The sequence below is a fragment of the Schistocerca nitens genome, chromosome 2, assembly GCF_023898315.1.
Source record: "Schistocerca nitens isolate TAMUIC-IGC-003100 chromosome 2, iqSchNite1.1, whole genome shotgun sequence".
Lineage (NCBI taxonomy): Eukaryota > Metazoa > Arthropoda > Insecta > Orthoptera > Acrididae > Schistocerca > Schistocerca nitens.
The window spans coordinates 794246213-794267049 of record NC_064615.1 but is presented as its reverse complement, the minus strand read 5'-3'; the positions used below and the strand labels follow the sequence as shown (position 1 = coordinate 794267049).

General features: G+C 39.1%; 1 protein-coding gene across 4 annotated transcripts in view; it reads right to left on the bottom strand.

Moving 5' to 3' along the window:
* Positions 1-20837, bottom strand: part of LOC126237047 (ATP-binding cassette sub-family A member 7-like) — a 607922-nt gene that overhangs the window by 492506 nt on the left and 94579 nt on the right. For all 4 annotated transcript variants that reach the window (XR_007545025.1, XR_007545024.1, XR_007545023.1 and 1 more), the window contains exons 8-10: positions 19424-19551; positions 3219-3386; positions 2974-3132 (exon numbers count right to left, since the gene is read on the bottom strand). Coding sequence is in view for 1 of the 4 variants with exons in the window: in XM_049946811.1 (XP_049802768.1) it covers positions 2974-3132; positions 3219-3386; positions 19424-19551 (455 nt within the window). In the remaining 3 variants the exon portion in view is untranslated. The remainder of the gene's footprint in view (positions 1-2973; positions 3133-3218; positions 3387-19423; positions 19552-20837) is intronic.

The window sequence follows — 20837 nt, the reverse complement described above, 5'->3', positions numbered from 1 at the left end:
ATTCAGAATCCCAGAGTTATTAACTAAGGATCAAGATACTAAACTCCTATGAGAACTAATAAAACAATTGTGTTTTTTACTGCAAATTTGCAAGTTATGAACAGATGTTTACACATTCAAGCAAATAACAAAACAGAATGGGTGCACTGGAAAACAGGAAAGATGTTGAGTCAGTATGTCAACAGTCACCATAATATCGGGGACACGCTCATGGCAAACCAGAAGCTTTGTCACTGTTACTGGCACTGGTCCCAAGAAAGGTGGGAAGAGTAAGAAGTATAACATGGCACAGCAGGTTGATCAAGCCACTCCCACAAACTCTGAACATATTTTGCCACATGCATTAAGATCTAAGGTTAGCATGATATAAAGAGGAAGGGATACTGTTTTAAAATTTATTGAGGGGGTTTATTAGGTGAATTTCCGTATATCTCATGTGACATACCACAGTAATGAGAATATGTGAAGTGAATGATGTATAAATGATAAGGTATTTTGTTTTTATTTATATGTATTCTGCTGGAGAATGTACCAAGATGTAAAGCATTGGGGTGTTTATACCACTGTAAGGTTACTGACTGATGTTCAGGAGATGTCGACAGGTGGAAAGAACAATCTTAATTTCTAGGTTATAATGTGTGAATGAATTTCATTCTTGTGGTATGTTCACAGTTAATTGGGAGATATCATGCAGGTTGTTTATTTGAATTGACACTGATGTCTTGTTAGTGTAATAATCTGGGGGTTTGTTTTATTTTGCAATGGGCTTCAGATAGCAAGAGATTGTGTTTGTTTATTTTGTTGTATGAATATAGAGTAAGTGAAGTATAGCTATGAGTATTTCAGGTTGTAGGTTTAGATGGAGCATTGGAAGAAAACGTAGCTCACAGCTGGCACTTAGTGTATTTGGGAGAGGATGTGGTAGGTGAACGGTTTTGGTGTGCTGCAATTTTTGCACATGTCCTTTCTAGGATAAGAGTGAAAGAAAGAAAGAAAGAACTGACTCATCATCAACATCAAGTGGAAGATCTGTGCTGGTGTCAGAGAGAGCAGGCTTCAATATGCCCAACCACAGTGGTTCAAACTACCACGTGCACATGTGAAATGGAGCTGTTTTTACAGGAACATATCTCCAGGAAGTAGGAACGCACTGGACATGTTGTGAGTGATGCAGTTATAGCTATTACTAATTGCTATGGGCAAGGGCACCCACGGAAGGCAGAGTGGGCAGAACTACAGGACAGTGGATTACTGCTGTATGGAACCCAATGTGACATTTTGTGACCAACTTTTCTACTTCCTGCAGCTATAACAGGAGCTACAGCCTTGAATCTAACCTATCCTCTACTGTATCTGCCTGGCAGTCCTTTCAAAGTCTTTCCAGCAAAAAGCTGTTCTACCTGAATTATACCTTTGACACAACCACATTAAATTCTCTCAGTAAGTTAACAGCTGCACAGAATTGGCACATTAGTGCAGGGTAACAGATTCACCATATTCAACAGTGCCATAACAAGCACCAGCATCAGGTCACGCTAACGGGAATCTTGTCCTCAGGAACTTTCTTAATCTTGGTTGCCACTTGTATCATCTATGTCCATTATCAGTGCAGAACTGCTCCCCTGATCTCTCAGTCCATTAGCTACCTACACAAAGGCTCACCCACCATATGTGAAATGAAGCGATGCACCAAAAGAAACTATGCCATGAGTAGTGACTGTGTATAATGAGTATAAAGGACAAACCACACACAATAGGTGTGGGAATGTGGAAATGTAAATGGTACAGAATCAAATAATTTATTAAGATCACAGGCTCAGCAGCAGACTATAATTCGGAGGACTGAATTCTCCCCAAGGGGGGAAGAACTGTCGCGGCACTGGCTTTAGTGGGCCACAAGTAGCAGCCAGTTACAAAAATCCAGTGGCAAGCACTGTAGTACTGTTATTTCAGAGTATTACACTCTTCAAGCTGCCTTATGCTGGACCAGGCTGCTTCACAAACAATGTATGGCACAGCACTTTTCAGGTGTATGTGCAGCAAGGGGCTTTTTGTCAGAACTATGCAGCAAAGATGAGTACATCTGGGCCTCCAGCAAAGCCAAAGAGTGCTGGATCTGAGCACTTGTCTCATGTCACTCAACATTATACCAGTCCCATACTGATGTCAGACTGGGCTTGTAACGTGACCACCACTGGTGTAGTGCTGCGCTTCAACTTCAGCCCTGATTTCAACACAAATGTAGTCACAACACTAGCTGGTTTCCTCCTCTGACCGCACTGCCCCCTAGATACAGTCATGGGCTTCCTACCACCAGATAGCCTGATACTTTCAGGCATTGAACTGTGTCTGCCCCAAAGAAGCCATTCAGCGCATACCAGCACCTAGCGCTCCATCCATGGAGCTCGTGGGTTTGCCCTGGCCATGCTATGTCAGACTTGCTCCCTATCTGTCTGCCAATAGCACTCACTCCTGGCTAATTCTCTGTGCTGACGCGGCCTACTCAGCAAAGCCACCTCAGCTGCCTGTTGTCAGCTCTGCCAACATCAGATTCCGCCACCTCAGCAGTTCTTGACTATATGCATTGGCCGACTTTTCTGTATAGAATGAGCTACCAACAACAGTTGTTTATCTTCTGAGATCATTCTCTGGCTCCGGTTTTACCCATTCCCTGAGGTTACTCATACTTGACAACCTAATGCCCAGCTGGCCATCCTGCTGTCCTTGAGTGACTGTAATGGTCAGCAAACTAGACCACTGCATCATTCTTAAACAGGAAAATGAGTTCTGAAGTGTCAGAGAGAGACCGGTTCAACTCTTTATTGATTTATTATATTACAAACAGTAAATACTACAAAAAGTTATGGACTTTTACAAAACTGTCTAAGGGTGACAAGTTACTGTGTGTTTGAAACCAAAAACAACACAAACCTCTTGTTACAATGACTATCAACAGTTTTTGAGCATACTTACAGAAAGAATGGCTTTAATTGACGCCATACAAGATGAATCGCAGGGTTGCTGCTCATCTTCTGGAACATTTCATTACATTTGGGGCTAATGTCAGTATCATTTACTGAAGTTTCATATGAATACTGCAGCCCACTGAATTTTTGCTGGAGTTCATCAATCCTAGAAAAACAACATAGAATATAGTAACTTCCTGAATATTTCACAAAATAGTTACACAAGGAAACATTTCATTTCAAATTAGTTACCTGTCTGATGTGTCCTCATGAAATTTTAACATTCCCAACAGAGCTTCAGTACTTCTGCCACAGAAAAAATGCTGAATCATCAGGAAAGCCGCATATTCATTAGATACATTGTGCTGCTCAAGAATTGCAGAAATTTCTCTGTATTCCTGCATAGCCTTGTTGAGATCTCTGAGAAAAGAACAGGATTGTAATTATTTGCAAAAATACCAAGACTACCACATACCCTGTGGGTATGAGTAGGAGCCACTAGCCCACAAGGGAAAAACTTGTAGTGACGCATGTGCTTCGAGCTGAAATCATACTGAAGCAAAATTCCAAAATTCATGTTCTGTATTTAAGTCATACTGAGAGCTAATATTATGTCTGCATATTACAGGTAAGGGCAGGGGGAGGGGGGAGGGGGGGGGGTTCTAGATGCAAATCACATGCTAGCATCAGTTTGCACTAAAATCATGAGATGAAACCTGCATACCACCAGACACTTATAAATGTCCTATGCATTATTTCAAACAATCTCAATAACACCTCTGATTTATTGTCAATGCAAACAAAATACAACTGAAACAACAAAAAAATTCATTTCTTTAAAAAGATGTCTCTGGAAATATTAATTACATCCATTAAAAAACAAAATGTTCACTGATCAAATGTAGTCATACAGCAATTCAAACAGAGACACAGGTTGTTTGGTTTGTCCCTGCTCTCATATGTTGTGTTAGAGCACCCGCTCCATTCTGCACATTTTTTGCAACCCGTTGACTTGTTATTTGCCTTTTGTTGGTTCCTGCTCTTGCAGAATGTGTGTCTTCATACAAGGTGTCTTTCTCATGTCTCTTGGAATTTACAGCGGAGGACATGGTTATTCTACATTCAACCAGTGCTATTTTACTGCCCAAGTATTTGTTGTAGGTGTCAGTCATATAAAATAATAATCTTTTTAGGTCATCAGACACTATTCTGTGCACATAAGTAATATGATGGCACCAACCTATAAGTCTCAGGCATATTTCCATTATATTTAACAACTGGCATCGTTTTGAGATAATATGCTAGCATGAGATAATGTGCTAGCATGAATTCAACACTTGTACCATTGTACAGGGTGGCCCACATATGTGGAACCACACTTTTGCAGCAAAATAGATCAATGAACAGACATTTATAGCTAAGTCAATAAAATTGTTCTGGATTTGTGTCCGCATTGTCAACTATAATATTCCGCAGTTTCAGCAACTATTGCAAGACGCCTTGCTCAGGGTCGGTTGCTAAGAATTTTAAGAATTGTATTGACTGTGATGACAGCTGTGGAAGACTATGTTTACACATTTATAGTTATACCTAAGCATTATGAAATACGAGAGGGGGAGCGGGGGGGGGGGGGGGGGGGACACCTGTGAGGCAGTGTTGCCAACACAGCAACCATTTTGAAAGTCACCATCTGGGATCCAACTCGTAATTTTCAAATGGAAAGAGGAAAGTTAGACATGTCCAACAGATAAAGATTTACACAAGAAAAACAATGGTGTCTTTCTTTTGAGCAGAGCTTTATTCATTCGCAAGTTATGACACATATTTTCCTTACAGGTGATATGAAAGCTGGTGGCATTAACCCAAGTCCAATGCACTGAGATCATCCTAATATCAAGAGAGAGGAGCACCCATATTGTCACAAAATATCTCAACCAATGCCACCCAGGCAGACCACCAATTACTCACAGTGTAATGGTGAAACTTAATGAAATTCTGTGAAATTGTCTGTATCACAGACAAATCAACAACTGTACAATCAAAAACAGCTATGGATGACGCCACACCAACCATTCTTCTGGCATTATTCAGTAAAAAATCCAGAGTGCAATATTCACCAATCTTACAATAAACTGGATTCAGCTGTAAATCAATACCAGTAAGTTTGGCCACACAAAACGCAAACGTTACATCATTTCACATGGATGATCCAAATCGTTGGGTTCCATTTGTAGAATGGATGACATAAAAGCCGGAAAAAAATCACTGTTTACTCTTTGATGTACCGTTTACAGATGAAGCCAGTCTCTCAGTGGGTGAAGAGGCAAACAAACAGAACCACTGATAGTGCTCAGGTGTTAGTCCTCACCGGATGGATCCACTGAAGGTAGTTGGCACATCAAAAGCGATGGTTTAGTGTGGAATGCATGGCTCTGATATTGCTGGGCTCTTCTTAATTAATATACACTAACAGTGCCATATCTACAGTTGTTAGACAAAGGTGTGTTGCCACTGCTGTTGACTGAAGACAGGAAATTTCCAAATTTCTTTCAGCACAATTGTGTTCCACATCACTACAACCTAGCTGTCCAGAGGTAACCGAATATCCAGTTTTGCCAGAGATAAACAGGTCACAGATGTCTGGCAGAGCAGCTGCCAAGTTCTCTGCATTAAAGTCCATTAGATCTATATCTATGGGGACAAGTGGAGGCAATTGTTTATGAGGTGAAGAGCAGAAATCCTGTCCACATCAGGAAATCGGTTGTTGGTGCTTGTGTTTGTATTCCAGCACAAAGTAGGTTGAATTCCATACGAAATGGGATATTAACTCAGAAATGAATAAAGCTATACTCAAATTAAAGACACCTTTGTTTTTCTTCATTTAACTCTTTGTTTGATACAGCACATGACCCCTTTTCCATTTGAAAATTACGAGTTCTGTCCAAGTGGCAGCTTCCAAAATGGCCACCATGTTGATAACATATCTTCACAGGTTTCCCTTCAATCCCACCTCATACTATTTGGGCTTAAACTTCTGTTTATTCGCCTGTTTTTGTTTCAGAATAATGGTTCCACAATTATGGGCCACACTCTTATTACAGAATTCTGTGGAAATTTCTATCCTTTCATTTTCCAGTCATAACACCCCGTGAATATTGATCAATTTTATTTCTTTTTCCAGGTTTTATGGATACACCATCTTCAGGGGATGTTCCTCCTGTTTCCCCCCTTGTTAGTTACAGAAATGCTTATAAGCATTAGTTAACCCACTGGGCTAGTGACTCAAGTTAACACTTAGAAGTATCAGCCACAGCAAGCATTTTAAATTAGCAACAAACACACGGCACTCCTGATTACTGTACAAAGAAAATCATTTCCTTTTTTTTCTTTTTTTCATGCTGACAAATAGAAACGAGATTAATATGTCAGCTAAGTGAATGGAAAATGGTATGACAGTACTGAAGAGTAAATGCAGCATTCAGATGAAAGTGTGTGCTTCCTTCAGTCCTCTCCATTGCCCCAAATACCCATTAACTATAAAAAATATCACAAAACTATACATGACTTATAGCAAATTATCTGAGAATAAATTGAGTTCCACATGATCAACTGTGTAAGCCATAACACTTCCTTACTTTTAGAAATCTTGAAAACATTAACTTCCATTTTTTTTTGAATTTGCAATAAAATGCCAACAGAAACAAAAAATACATATGAACTGGAATACGTTACAAATATTATATGATATGAGATGGTTCATCTATATACCCTTAAAAAATTGAAAATTTAATATTAAAAAAATAGGGTTATGTTTCAACCAAGCATGTCAGCTAAGTTCATTTACAATTTCAGCTCAGTTAGTTCGGCAGTAGTAGTGGAATTTAACAACCTGTGGACAAACACCATACCCTTTTAACTAAAAATACTCTTTCCACTGCTTCAGAATCTTAAGGTGAACAGAATAACAGCATATCAGATCATCACTGCTACCTGCATCAGTTTAAAAACCAGTAAAATATTAGATTTTTCTTATTCAACAAGTCCAATCCTATACTTTCCACAGACATTTGATTCAGCCATCAACTATTCTGGTGAGATCATATACGCACAAGATTTGTCTTTGTACATCCACAATAGATAGCAGTCTCTGCTCTAGCCAGCATTTTTCTTTCTTTAGTTTTCTTCCATGAGATCTACAGGTAACACTGTCCAGTTCAGTTTCTATTTGCAATGTATTTCTCTTGGACAGTCATCAATGGCTTGTCTGGAACTTGTCAGGGAGTACTGTACAGTCATTCTTCATAATAAGAGTAACATAACTTCATTAACAATGCTTTGATATTTTTTCCTTGTTCTACTGTGAAATGCAATATGAAAATTTTAACCTTTTAACCCTATTTACACCATACAGTTTTATGCCAGAGTGCACTATATTGTTTTTACAGGTACATGCAGAATGTAGTCATCAGTAACAATGACAGATTTATTATTAAGTCTCAGAATTTTAACACATTGGCAGCACCCTAATCATAGAAACAACTGACATTAACACATTTGCTGCAGCTGATGTTTATTAGTGTCAACACAAGCCACTAGCCCAGTGCTGTTAACACTTATAAGCATTTCTACAACCAACGCGCCACTGATGTAGCCACTTATAAGCATGCACATCCACAGGCGTAGTGTTCACTTTCATTTTGCAGTGTGACAATGTGTTTGTACAAGCAACAAAGTCTCTGGGAATAAATTTGTGCCTACCATTTCTTTTTTCAGGTGTTTAGTTGTCTGTGAGGTAGGCTGTCCAAATGGCAGTTTATAAAAAAACAAAGGGGCTTCCAAATGCTAAAAAGGGTAGGAAGAACAAAAAAAAAATGCAATGCTGATCAGTAAATGAACATATTATAAGGATGTGATTTCAAGTTTGAAGATCTGAGGACTGTAACTGGAACCTCAAGAATACAGAAATGTGCCATAATAATGATAGCATGGAAGCAGAGCTTTCAAAGATGTTTCATGTGTGGAATCAAAAGATATAGACAATGATGGTGATGAAGTCATTAATGGTGGAGAACCCACATCGACAGACATTAATAAATCAGATGATAAATGGCATGATGAATCACATGACAAAAATGAGAATGTTTAATAATTTATTCCACTAGCAATACACCACTGATTTATTTAAGTTACTACTTACAGAAGACAGATTCCAGTGTATAGCTGATGAAATTAATGACAGAGCTGTGACTGTATTTCTAAGCAATAATACGAAGGATGTGTCTAGGATTTGTAGCTGGAAACATTCTGGTGTATACAAAATATTTGTCTTCTAAGAATTTCATTACATATGGGTAACAAAGAACACCTCCCAATTACAAGATTACTGTAAGTAAGATCCAATGTTCCAAAAGAGAGGAATAGCAATGAGCATGAGGAGAGACATATATATGATCATCTTATGTTTATTACATTTTGCTAAAAATCCACAATCAGGACACCCAAAACCAGATTATTGATAATATGAAATATGACCCATACTAAATTACTTTAACAATAGAATGTGTCAAGTGTATCACCCTATCTTTAAATGTATCAAGGATTCTTTGGACGGGGAGATCATCCTTTGGACAATATATATCAAATAAAAGGCATAAATATGGCACACAAAAGTACATGCTTAATTATCTAGATGCTTTTATAGCTAAGTGTGTTGTGTACATGGGGACACCTGATTATATGGGTGGAAAATCTCATGGTGAGAAGGCATTTTCACACTTGCTGGAGGAAGCTTCATACTGGCCATCATATTGTGAATTTCATTGTGTGAACTGTGTTTTATTCATCTCATGATGTACATTTGCAATCCATTTGGTCTGCATATAGGAGACATGTCAAAATTTATAAAACAATTACAATGATTTTTACATTAATAAATAATGGCACTATAATGAATAATGACACTATAAGGATAACACATTGTACCCAGCTTAAATTTCCAGTTTGTCCCGCATGAATTCATCCACTGAATAATAGCACTTCAGTGGATGAATTCTTGCAGGACAAACATGGGCAATTAATACAATAGCTTTGTGTTAGCTAAAATCTTATTGAATCTGAAAATGTACTGCACTGGGACACCAAGGCTAAATAGAAGGAACACTCCTAAAGAAGTAGCAGCCGCAAAACTGAGTAAAGGAAATACAATTTCTCGCTACTTACACAGCGTGATGATCAGAAAACAGAAGGCCAAACAAAATGTTAAATACCTTTCCGCAGAATTTTAGAACACATTGGTACAAATTATGAATTCACACCAGCAAACTGTCTCAAAACCATTGCCAATTGTCAAATACAATGTATATATGTCTGGGACTGATAAGCAAGAGCAGCTGCTGTCAAATTATGTATGTGAATAGGAGACCATCCACTAGCCTAAAAAGCTATTCTTCCATTTAACTCACATGATACTTTTCAATTTGCATTATCTTTATAACAAATACTTGAGAAGTAAAATGACACTGTATGATTATAGAATAAAAATTATAAAGGGAAATTTGAAGAGATGCGAGAAGCAGACATAATGAAACACAAATTGTGCAAAAGCAGGAACCAGCTGAAGGGTAACAGCAAATCATTAGGAAGAGATGTAAAAAGTGCACCGGACAGAGCAAGTATACTGACATGCCTGAGTGAAGAGACTGCTCAAATAATCCTGGATTCTGTTTGAACGGCTGTACGATAACATATGAGTAGTGAGCATTTTGATCTGTAATGGAGATTGTGGATATTTCTAGAGAGAGCTTTTTTTTCATTTCAATAATGTTTTTTACCAGAATGAATTTTTCACTCCGCAGTGGAATGTGTGCTGATATAAAACTTCCTGGCAGACTTTTTACATTTCATTTCATGGTTGGTATAGCAATCAGTATGTGTGATGAGAAGAAACAAGCAGTCTTGGTTGCAGTGTTAAAATTTTTATTACTTCATAATACCACATACCACCAGTATTTGGGCATCTTTGGATTCCTTGATAATTGGTAATCACAGGTACAACAACTACCCCACATAAAAATACCCCAGCAGGTAAATGTTCATAGTGAAAGGTTTAAAAACACTGTGTGGTGGGCTTATTGCGGCATGTGGTGCAGTCCAATGCAAACCAAATGGGATCAGGCCTACAGTAAGTCTTTAGATTAGTAACATGCCAGAGGTGTAGTGCATATTGTGGCTACACATATCCATACTCAGGTGTGAAACATGTCACCCAAGTGCATCTCAAGACCTGGCCTCACAATTGCACTTCCAATAGTACCTCATCTCCAGCCTTCCAAACTTCACAGAAGTTCATCAGCAAAAATAGCAGGACTAGCACTCCTGGCAGAAAGGATATTGCCACAGCCTGCGAGGCATATCCAGAATAAATTTTTCACTCTGTAGTGTAGTGTAGTGTGCGCTGGTATAAAATTTCCTGGCAGATCAAAACTAAGTGACTGAACAGGACTCAAACCTGGATCCTTTGCTAGTCCCACAAGATTCACATGAGAACTTCTGTGAAGTTTGGAACATAAGAGATGAGGTAATAATGGAAGTAAAGCAGAAAGGAAGGGTCATGGCTCATGCTTGCGTAGCCCAGATGGTAGAACACTTCCCTGTGAAATACAATGGGCCAAGATGTTTCAGAATCAGGTTACCTTCCATTAGGAACATGGGTGCACTAAGTGACTGTGATATGATTTTATGAATTATAGAGGGCAGCAATCAGTCGTCCTTTTTTCTGCCTTATTATTTCCTCACACTCATCAATATCATCTGATTAGACTTCATGCTCAGTGCTGCAGTTACTGTTGGAAGTTAAGAGCAAAATCCAATTCTCAAAATAAATACAATGATTCTCAGAGACAATGTGTCATACATAATACTCTCATTTATAATGAACACATATAACAAAGTTAGTTCATTTTCCAGTAAATCACAAACACACTGATGCAGACTATGTCCAAGAAACAGACTGTCTTAGTTAACAAACTCAAACTGACTATTCAGTTCTATTTTCTCTCGTCTCCATGACATCACTGGCATTGTCACATCCACTCTTCCTCCACGGCTCACTTCATATCTCCAAGCGATGACACAAAGACATGGCATAAACTGCCCAACCACAAGGTCCTTGAACATAAGATGTCTATCATTGTCCCGGCTTGTAGATAGTCTGCGTCCATCCATTCCATTATGCATTCACATAATTAAAACACACATCCAAAAAGCAGGTTACAGTAATGCATCACCTAAATAAACTATTTACAGTGGCATTCATCATTCATCGGTTCAGTAAATGTTTGTGCACCACATCACTTCATCAAAGTGATATGTTACATTACAGAATCTCAAGTACAGGACAAAAAGTGGAACATTCTGCTTGAGTAAGATTTCAGACTTTAGACTGGAGTGTTTACAAATGTCTGCCTTGCAGGCAACTGGCTCAGACTTAAACATGCAGTAACGTAAACTGAGAAGCAAATGTTGTTACTCAAACAAGATCTTCAGACCAAATTTTTATCAGTGAACCTCATATAAAGCAAACTTCATGTATTTCATTGTAGCAAATTTATGCCAGGAGTTATCTGGATGGATTTTGCTGTGTTAATGACATAAACAGTACTACCAAAGCTATATGGTGAGCATCAGTTTCCCTTCTAATAATATTGTTACATTCCATCCTGGATTTTTCCTTTGTTTGATTTAAATAAAACTACTGTTGGAAATTTATCTATATATTTTTAAAGTGACTGTACAGTGGATTGTGAATATCTCTATTCAATACACATGGTAACGAGGGAGCTATGACTGACCTTAAGACTGAGTACCTACCCTCATCTCTGTTATTTTGTTCTCATGATCCCTACATAAAATGAAAATGGATGCAGTAGAACTGGTACACAGTCTAGCTTGAATAATAGTCCTTAAATTTGGCAAGAACACTGCTGACTCCCTTCTAAGGATATTGCCTAGTATGTATCACCCATTCCTTTGCTATCTGTTATGAGTCTACTTAACGACCCCAAATGCTGTTGAATAGTTTAGATTAGATGGTGTTAGGACCTCATACAAGTTCTCTTTAACAAATGCATTGTACAAACTCCCAATAAATCTAAGTTTTACACTGACCTTCCCAACTACTGATTCCACATGTTTGTTCCACTCCACATCTACATCTAACGTTACCCTTTGGTGTTTAAACAATGAGACAGGCTCCAGGAGTTTACCAGTAACGTACTATATGTTTACCTCTCCTCTGTAGAAGCAGAATTTCCCTTTACCCACATTTAAAGACTGCTATCAATCTGAATATCACAAGGAATACTGCCTGCATCATTCTACATTTCCTTATAATCTTCTACACTTTACCACAGACAACAGCACAGTTAGTGAAAGATCTGAGAGTGCAGTTGACTATCTGAGAAATCATTTAAGCATACTGAAAACATTTTGACACCCATGCCTATGCTCCAATGGGCACTGTTTCAGTCAGCACAATGTAGGTGCACAGACGTGTGTGTGTGTGTGTGTGTGTGTGTGTTTTGTTAAAATGAAAATAAAGCTAGACTAACCAAAATCTCCGTATTTCAACAATTTTGGAAGTACTGTCTTGAATATGATTTTTTGTTGTTGTTGTGGTCTTCAGTCTTGAGACTGGTTTGATGCAGCTCTCCATGCTACTCTATCCTGTGCAAGCTTCTTCATCTCCCAGTACCTACTGCAGCCTACATCCTTCTGAATCTGCTTAGTGTATTCATCTCTTGGCCTCCCTCTACGATTTTTACCCTCCACGCTGCCCTCCAATACTAAATTAGTGAGCCCTTGATGCCTCAGAATATGTCCTACCAACCGATCCCTTCTTCTAGTAAAGTTGTGCCACAAACTCCTCTTCTCCCCAATTCTATTCAATACCTCCTCATTAGTTATGTGATCTACCCATCTAATCTTCAGCATTCTTCTGTAGCACCACATTTTGAAAGCTTCTATTCTCTTCTAGTCCAAACTATGTATCGTCCATGTTTCACTTCCATACATGGCTACACTCCATACAAATACTTTCAGAAAAGACTTCCTGACACTTAAATCTATACTCGATGTTAACAAATTTCTCTTCTTCAGAAACGCTTTCCTTGCCATTGCCAGTCTACATTTTATATCCTCTCTATTTCGACCATCATCAGTTATTTTGCTCCCCAAATAGCATAATTCCTTTACTACTTTAATTGCCTCATTCCCTAATCTAATTCCCTCAGCATCACCCGACTTCATTCGACAACATTCCATTATCCTCGTTTTGTTTTTGTTGATGTTCATCTTATATCCTCCTTTCAAGACACTGTCCATGCTATTCAACTGCTCTTTCAAGTCCTTTGCTGTCTCTGACAGAATTACAATGTCATCGACGAACCTTAAACTTTTTATTTCTTCTCCATGGATTCTAATACCTACTCGAAATTTTTCTTTCGTTTCCTTTACTGCTTGCTCAATACACAGATTGAATAACATCGGGGAGAGGCTACAACCCTGTCTCACTCCCTTCCCAACCGCTGCTTCCCTTTCATGCCCCTCGACTCTTATAACTGCCATCTTGTTTCTGTACAAATTGTAAATAGCCTTTTTGCTCCCTGTATTTTACCCCAGCCACCTTCAGAATTTGAAAGAGAGTATTCCAGTCAACATTGTCAAAAGCTTTCTCTAAGTCTACAAATGCTAGAAACGTAGGTTTGCCTTTTCTTGATCTAGCTTCTAAGATAAGCCGTAGGGTCAGTATTGCCTCACGTGTTCCAACATTTCTACGGAATCCAAACTGATGATTTATACCACCTAAATCACAGTAAATATTCTCACCACAAATATCATTTAATTTTGAAGCATTACTTAAGACTTCTTAAGTTTGTAAAATTGATGGGTAGTGTTTATTAGCCATATAATAATGCATTTGTATTTACAGATTTTATAAACATATGAAGACATACAAAACTAATACAGCTGTACAACATGTCATGCACAACAGACAAATTAACATAAATATAATATTTCATTTCTGTTAATAACCACAATATGCACCTCAGATAAACACAGAATTTAAAAAAGCATAAGGCCTAATTAAGAAGAGTGTAATTATAAATGGTAAAAGCATTACATTTCCTTGAAATTTCAAATTTAAAAATAAAAAAATAGGCTGCAATCAGCTGCCTAACCTGTATCACATTCTAACAGAGACAGTCACTTGCTCCTAATAAGGCAATTGAAACACAAAAGGATTTAACTTTTACAAGCTTTCGGAGCCAGTGTGTCCTTCATCTGGCAGAAGAGTTGAAGGGGAAGGAAGAGGGGCGAAGGAAAAGGACTGGAGAGGTTTAGGGAAAGGGGTACAGTTCAGAAAAGTCACCCAGACCTGCAAGTCAGGGGAGATTTACCGGACGGGATGAGAAAAAGTTAAATCCTTCTCTCTCTCTCTCTCTCTCTTTCTCTCTCTCTCTCTCTCTCTCTCTCTCTCTCTCTCTCTCTCTCTCTGTGTGTGTGTGTGTGTGTGTGTGTGTGTGTGCCATAATTGGATAGATAAAAAAATCTACTCACCAAGTGGTGACAGAAGAACACACATATAAAAAAATGTTTTATATATGCAAGCTTTCGGAGCTAGTGGTTCCTCCATCTGTCAAATGGGTTGTAGTGGAAGAAAGAGGGGTGATGGAAAAGGACTGGAGAGGTTTAGTAAAAGGGGTAGAGTTTGGAAAAGTCACCTAGAACGCGGCAGCGAAAACTTACTGGGGAGGATGAGAAGGAAAGGCTGAATGTTGGGGACTGCACTGAACAAGATTTGAAAATCTGAGAGCTTAAAAGTAGCAGACAGGATTCTATGCAAGACAGAGATTCCTGCTAAAGCAATGAGCATGAGTTAATAAGAGTGAAAAGCTAAGTGCATTATATGAAATAGAGGTGGGCGGGGAAGGCAAAAAATAGACAGGTCAGAAAATGAAAGATGTAGAAAACTAAAATGCAGTGGAGAAAGGAGTAGTTACTGTAAAGAAATGCTGAGATGGAAGAAATTAATGTAAATTACAGCCAAGTGGGTGGCAGGGTTGGATTGAGTTAGGGGAAGAGAGCAAACAACGAGGTCATCGGTCTCATTGGATTAGGGAAGGATGGAGAAGGAAGTTGGCCGTGCCCTGTCAAAGGAACCATCCCGGCATTTGCCTGAAACAATTTAGGGGAATGACGGAAAACCTAAATCAGAATGGCTGGATGTGGGATTGAACCATCATCCTCCCAAATGCGAGTCCAGTGTGCTAACCACTGCGCCACCTCACTTGGTGGGTGGATTGTTTGTTGCCAGTATACACCCTCTGCCTATGCCCATTCATCCTGACTGATGCAAAAGGTTGAACCGTGTTTATGTAAGAGCTGATATAGGATGTGTCGTTTCACAGGTGGCTCTCTCTTTCAGAGTACATGTTTTGTCAGTTATAGGGCTGATATAAGTGGTGGTAGGAGGGTGCATAGGGCAAGTCTTGCAGCAGGGACGATCACAGGGGTAGGTACAATAGGATACAGATTGGTGCAGGAGGAGCATAGGGCCTAAAAAGGATATTGCAGGGATTGGGAGGGTGACAAAAAGCTAGTCTAGGTGTGGTTGTCAAATCCTCAGACACAGTGGACCACATTTCAGGGCACTCTTTTAAAGAGACATGGCCTTGTCGAAGTGGCTGATCAATACATTCAACATCAGGATAATACCGAGTGACAAGTAGTGAGCTCCAATGTTGTTTTTCGGAGGAATCAGCAGTACCAGGATTGGGTGCTGTGGCCCAGGAAACATGCTTTTGAACTAGGCTGTGGGGTTGATTACATCCAGTGAAGGCCGAGATGAGAATGGTGACATACTGCTGTAAAGAGTCTGCATCTGAACAAATATGTTTGCCTAAAATGCCAAGACTGTATGGGAGGGAATGTTTGACATGGAAAGGATGGCAACTTCAGCTAAAATTTGAAATTTTACCAGCAAATCAACTGTTTCAAAAGATTTCGGGCTTGTAGCCAGTCATCGTAAACTTCATTGCACAATATTTTGGCTGGACAACTGCCAGCCATCTTCAGGGGAGCTAAAAGCTAAATGAGTTACTGCGAAAAAAAACTTGTCACCATTGATGCCACCTCCCTCCATACCAACATCCCCCACATACATGGTCTGTCTGCTGCTGAACATTTCCTCAGTCAGTGCCCATCTGACTCCAAATCTATGGCATCCGTCCTGCTCACTGTAATCAGTTTTATACTTACCAACAACTACTTGACCTTTGAGGGACAGATATGCAAAGAAATTAGGGATACAGCCATGGGAACCAGGATGGCTCCTTCATATGGCAGCCTTTTATGGGTTACTTGGAAGGGGCTTTCCGGGGGTCCATAAGCCTTCTGCCCCTGGTTTGGTTTAGATAAATTGATGACATCTTTGCCATATGGGCTTATGGTGAGGTTGACCTGTTAAAATTCCTGGAATCTCTAAATACCTTCTCCCAATTAAATTTCACTTGTTTCTATTCCAAATCCCATGCCACTTTCCTTGATGTTGATCCCATCCTCACCAAAGGCCAGCTGTCCACACTAAACCTGCTAACAAACTACAGTACTTTTGTTTTGACAGTTGCCATCCTGTTCAAAATGATTTCGGGCTTGCAGCTGGTCTTCGTATACTTCATTGGATGATATTTCAGCTGGACAACTGCCAGCCATCTTCAGGTGAGCCGAACGAGGATTGTCGAAGACGTTCTTCGCTCTGTCTTATATAGTGCGCTGATGGTACTGCCGCGCATGCGTTGCAGTCGCGGAGAGATAAGGACCACTCCGCCTAGTGACAGCACCCTCGCTGGTGGAACTGCAAGACTCAACTGTCATTGGTATTGTCGCTGGCCACAGCTATCAAAGTCTTCTGGCTTCTTCGTCTCGAGCAAATTTTGGAGATGACGGGATTCCACACATTATTCAATTGGTAACCACTGTCACGGTTCATTAGATTTCCCACGATGAGTATTTCAATGGATTCTTTGATAATGGAGTCCCAAAAAGTTGTTGCTGTGGCCAAAATCGAAGTTTTGTCATACTCCATTGAATGTCCATTTACACTTTCTTTACTGTGTTTTAATTTTCCACATCTTCGATTTTCTGACCTGTCTATTTTTTGCTGCCCCCCTCCCACCTCTATTACATACAATGCACTTAGATTTTCACTCTTATTAACTTGTGCACATTGTTTTAGCAGTAATTTCTGTCTTGCAATTACCCTGTCTTCTACCTTTAAGCTCTCAGGTTTTCAAATCTCTTCTGGTGCAGTCCCCAACAATCAATCCTTCCTTCCCATCCCATCCGGTAGTCTCCCCTGACACACAGTTCTGGATTAATTTTCTGAACACCAGCCATTTTTCTAAATCTCTCCAGTCATTTTCCTTCACCCATCTTCCTCCCCCCTCAAGTCTTCTACCAGAAAAAGGAGCCACTGGCTCCGAAAGCTTGCACGTTATGTAAAATCTTTTTTATATGTGTGTTTCCCTGTCGCTGCTTGGTGAGCAGATTTTTTTCCTATCCAATTAGATTATATTGTAATAAAAACTTGTCAGTAGTTCCTAAGACACACTTGTTCCTCTTAGCGTACACTGTCAAACACAAAGACAATTACCCTGACTCAAAAGCCTGTTGCCTGCAAGATCTGCAGACCCAATTACTGTTGTGCAAGAACAGTGACTTAATTGGTTTCAAACAAGCAGTTGCAGAAAAGGACTAGTAAAGATTAAGGTCAGGAGTTTTTTGGGAATAAAGAATATGCTCCACTAGTAAAACAATGTATCACTCTCTTATTGCTTTCTCTTGCTGTTAGCCTTCCAGCTCATCCCTGAGTTCTGCTTTTTTTCACATATTTCCCCAAGCAGTCCTCTAACAAGCCCCTAGACTCACCTACTTGTTACACGCCAGCACAATAACCCTAACCACCTCCTGTCCCTTTCCTCCTCCTTGCCACTCCTACCATTTTCCCCACCACTCACTGCAAGTGCTTGCTTTGATATGTGTGTGTTTATTAGATCCAAAGGAAGACAAATTTTTATCTTTGCTATATGCTTGCACTCTGCTCAGTACCTCTTCTGTTGGTGAATAGTGAACAATTCTCGTATAATATTACATTCCACTTTGGATTTCTCATCACTGTTGCCGTTAACGTATCTTTAAACATAATAGACTGGACAAGAAACCAAAACAGTGATCAAAAAGTCATGCGTTTATTAAATTTTGGGATTATCCTCTGATATAAATCGCTGGATACATAGCGTCCACCTCTACCGAAGGGTGGCAGTTACGAGCAGCACTCTCCCTCCCACCCACCCCCCCCCACCCCCCTCCAGTTAAAAAATTGTAATAAGTCAATCAACAAAATATCTCTAAAACTGAAATACATAACATTCAATGTTTTTTTGAATACAAATATATTTCAGTAAAGACTGGCACAATTTCAAATTTTCTTTGTCATCATTAAGTTCACATTTTCAGCCATGTGTCACCAAATCTCTCCTTCAGTGAGAGTAAAATTCTAGTAATAAATATATTACACTTCCATGGTAAGGAGACAGAGACCCACTACACATACATTTTGTTGTAACTGAGGTTCTCACAGATTATAACACATGACAATGAACTCACAACAATGATTTATTCAGATACCTATCCATAATCATCACTGGCACAATTTGTTTTCCACTTTTTCCTGTTCTGCTGAAAATATTTGTTGTCAGTCATACACTTTTGTCTCTAAAAGTATTTCTTCTGCAAACTGTATTTAGTACCATCTTAAAAATATAGAATATTTTCAGTCCTGTTCAGCAAACAATCATAAGCTGTGGCTGCTTCTGTTTGCTCTTATAGATCATAAAATAACATTCAATAAAACAACAGCTGTGCATATTCTCACCCGTATCTGGTTAAAGGTAAATTCCAGTTTGAATTTGATCCAGCTTCAGACTGATGAAGCACCGAACTCATGATTCTTTGGATACAATGGACACCTAACATCTGGATGGAAAATTGTACAAAAATCTTGCCAGTCATATATAGATGACAAATGATTTGCTCTTGCACTGAGTCACAGCAATACCATATTTCTTAAATGTGACTGCGCTATCAAACAACTTGTGTGGGGGATGTGGACAGAAAGATTTAACAACAAGTTCAATTGTTGTAACTATTAGAACACATATACTGATACACAGATATTTCTAGGCAGTACTTACATGGCCTGAAAAGAAAAACAGTCTCCTCCCTTCAATTACCTTTTCTAAAACAAAACTTCTTTAGATTCTACATGAATGAACAAAAAAATGGTAGTTATGAATTTCTCTAACACTCAATCAAATTCGACCAAGTAAAGCAAAACTTACTTAGAAGATTGTTGAAATGAATCTAATTCTGATAAATCTCTTGAAATATTTTGTATTAGCCTGTTGAACTGTTTCCAATCACCCCAACTGAGATTTCTTCCTAAATTTTCTTCAATGACATTAATGGCCTAAAAGTAGATACCACACATTAGACAAATGATTAGACATATTTATATTTATATTCATATACTGCAAGAGATGGCTGCTCTTTAAAATGATCAAGTGCGTGAAACATTATTTAATAGTGGGACTCCGAATAAGCATTCAACAATACTGGCAATAAATGCTCATAATACAATAAGATAAATGAGGTTACACAATCAAACGAAATGAAGAAGAGTACAAAAAGCACTATTGGAAACTGTTGTTTGAATGAGTTCCTGCAAGAGCCTCTAGAATGACTTTATTCAAGATCATGTTGACTGTCTCCTGATGATAAAAATTTATTTTCTTGTGACAGCAATTTTCCATTATTTTCTCATAAGTTTCTCAAGAATGTAGCGGCATGTAACAAGAGTGAATGGAAATAGCCTAGGCATGCAGTTTTAGTTGTATCCCTGTCAGAAATCACACCTTTCCTCATGAGGAACTTATTCAAACAACAGAGGATCCTCACTGAGCCCTACTATGACATTTTTCTAATGGGTCATTACGAACACACACACACACACACACACACACACACACACACACACACACAATTTCAAAGTGAACAGAGATTATCATGATTTACACATAAATAAAAAATAAACTGAAGACGGTATACACTGAAGAGCCAAAGAAACTGGTACACCTGCCTAATATCGATCAGGGTCCCCTACAGCACGCAGAAGTGTCGCAACAGGATGTGGCATGGACTTGAATAATGTCTCAAGTAGTGCTGGAGGGAATTGACACCATGAATCCTGCATGGCTGTGCATAAATCCATAAGAGTACGAGGGGGTGAAGATCTCTTCTGAACAGTGTGTTGCAAGGCATCCTGGATATGCTAAATAATGTTCATGTCTGGGAAGTTTGGTGGTCAGCGGAAGTGTTGAAACTCAGAAGTGTGTTCCTGAAGCCACACTGTAGCAGTTCTGTATGTGCCGCTCAATACAATTTGAAACGAGACTTCTCCAACCAGGCAACATGTTTCCAGTCATTAACAGTCCAATGTTGGTGATGATGGCCCCAGGCAAGGCATAAAGTTTTGTGTCATGCAGCCATCAAGGGTACACAAATGGGCCTTCAGTTCCAAAAGCCCATATCAATGATGTTTCGTTGAGTGGTTCGCATGCTGACACTTGTTGATGGCGCGTCACTGAAATTAGCAGGCATTTGTGGAACGGTTGTGCTTCTGTCATGCTGAACAATTCTCTTCAGTCATTGTTAGTCCCATTCTTGCTGAATCTTTTTACAGGTACAACAGGAGAT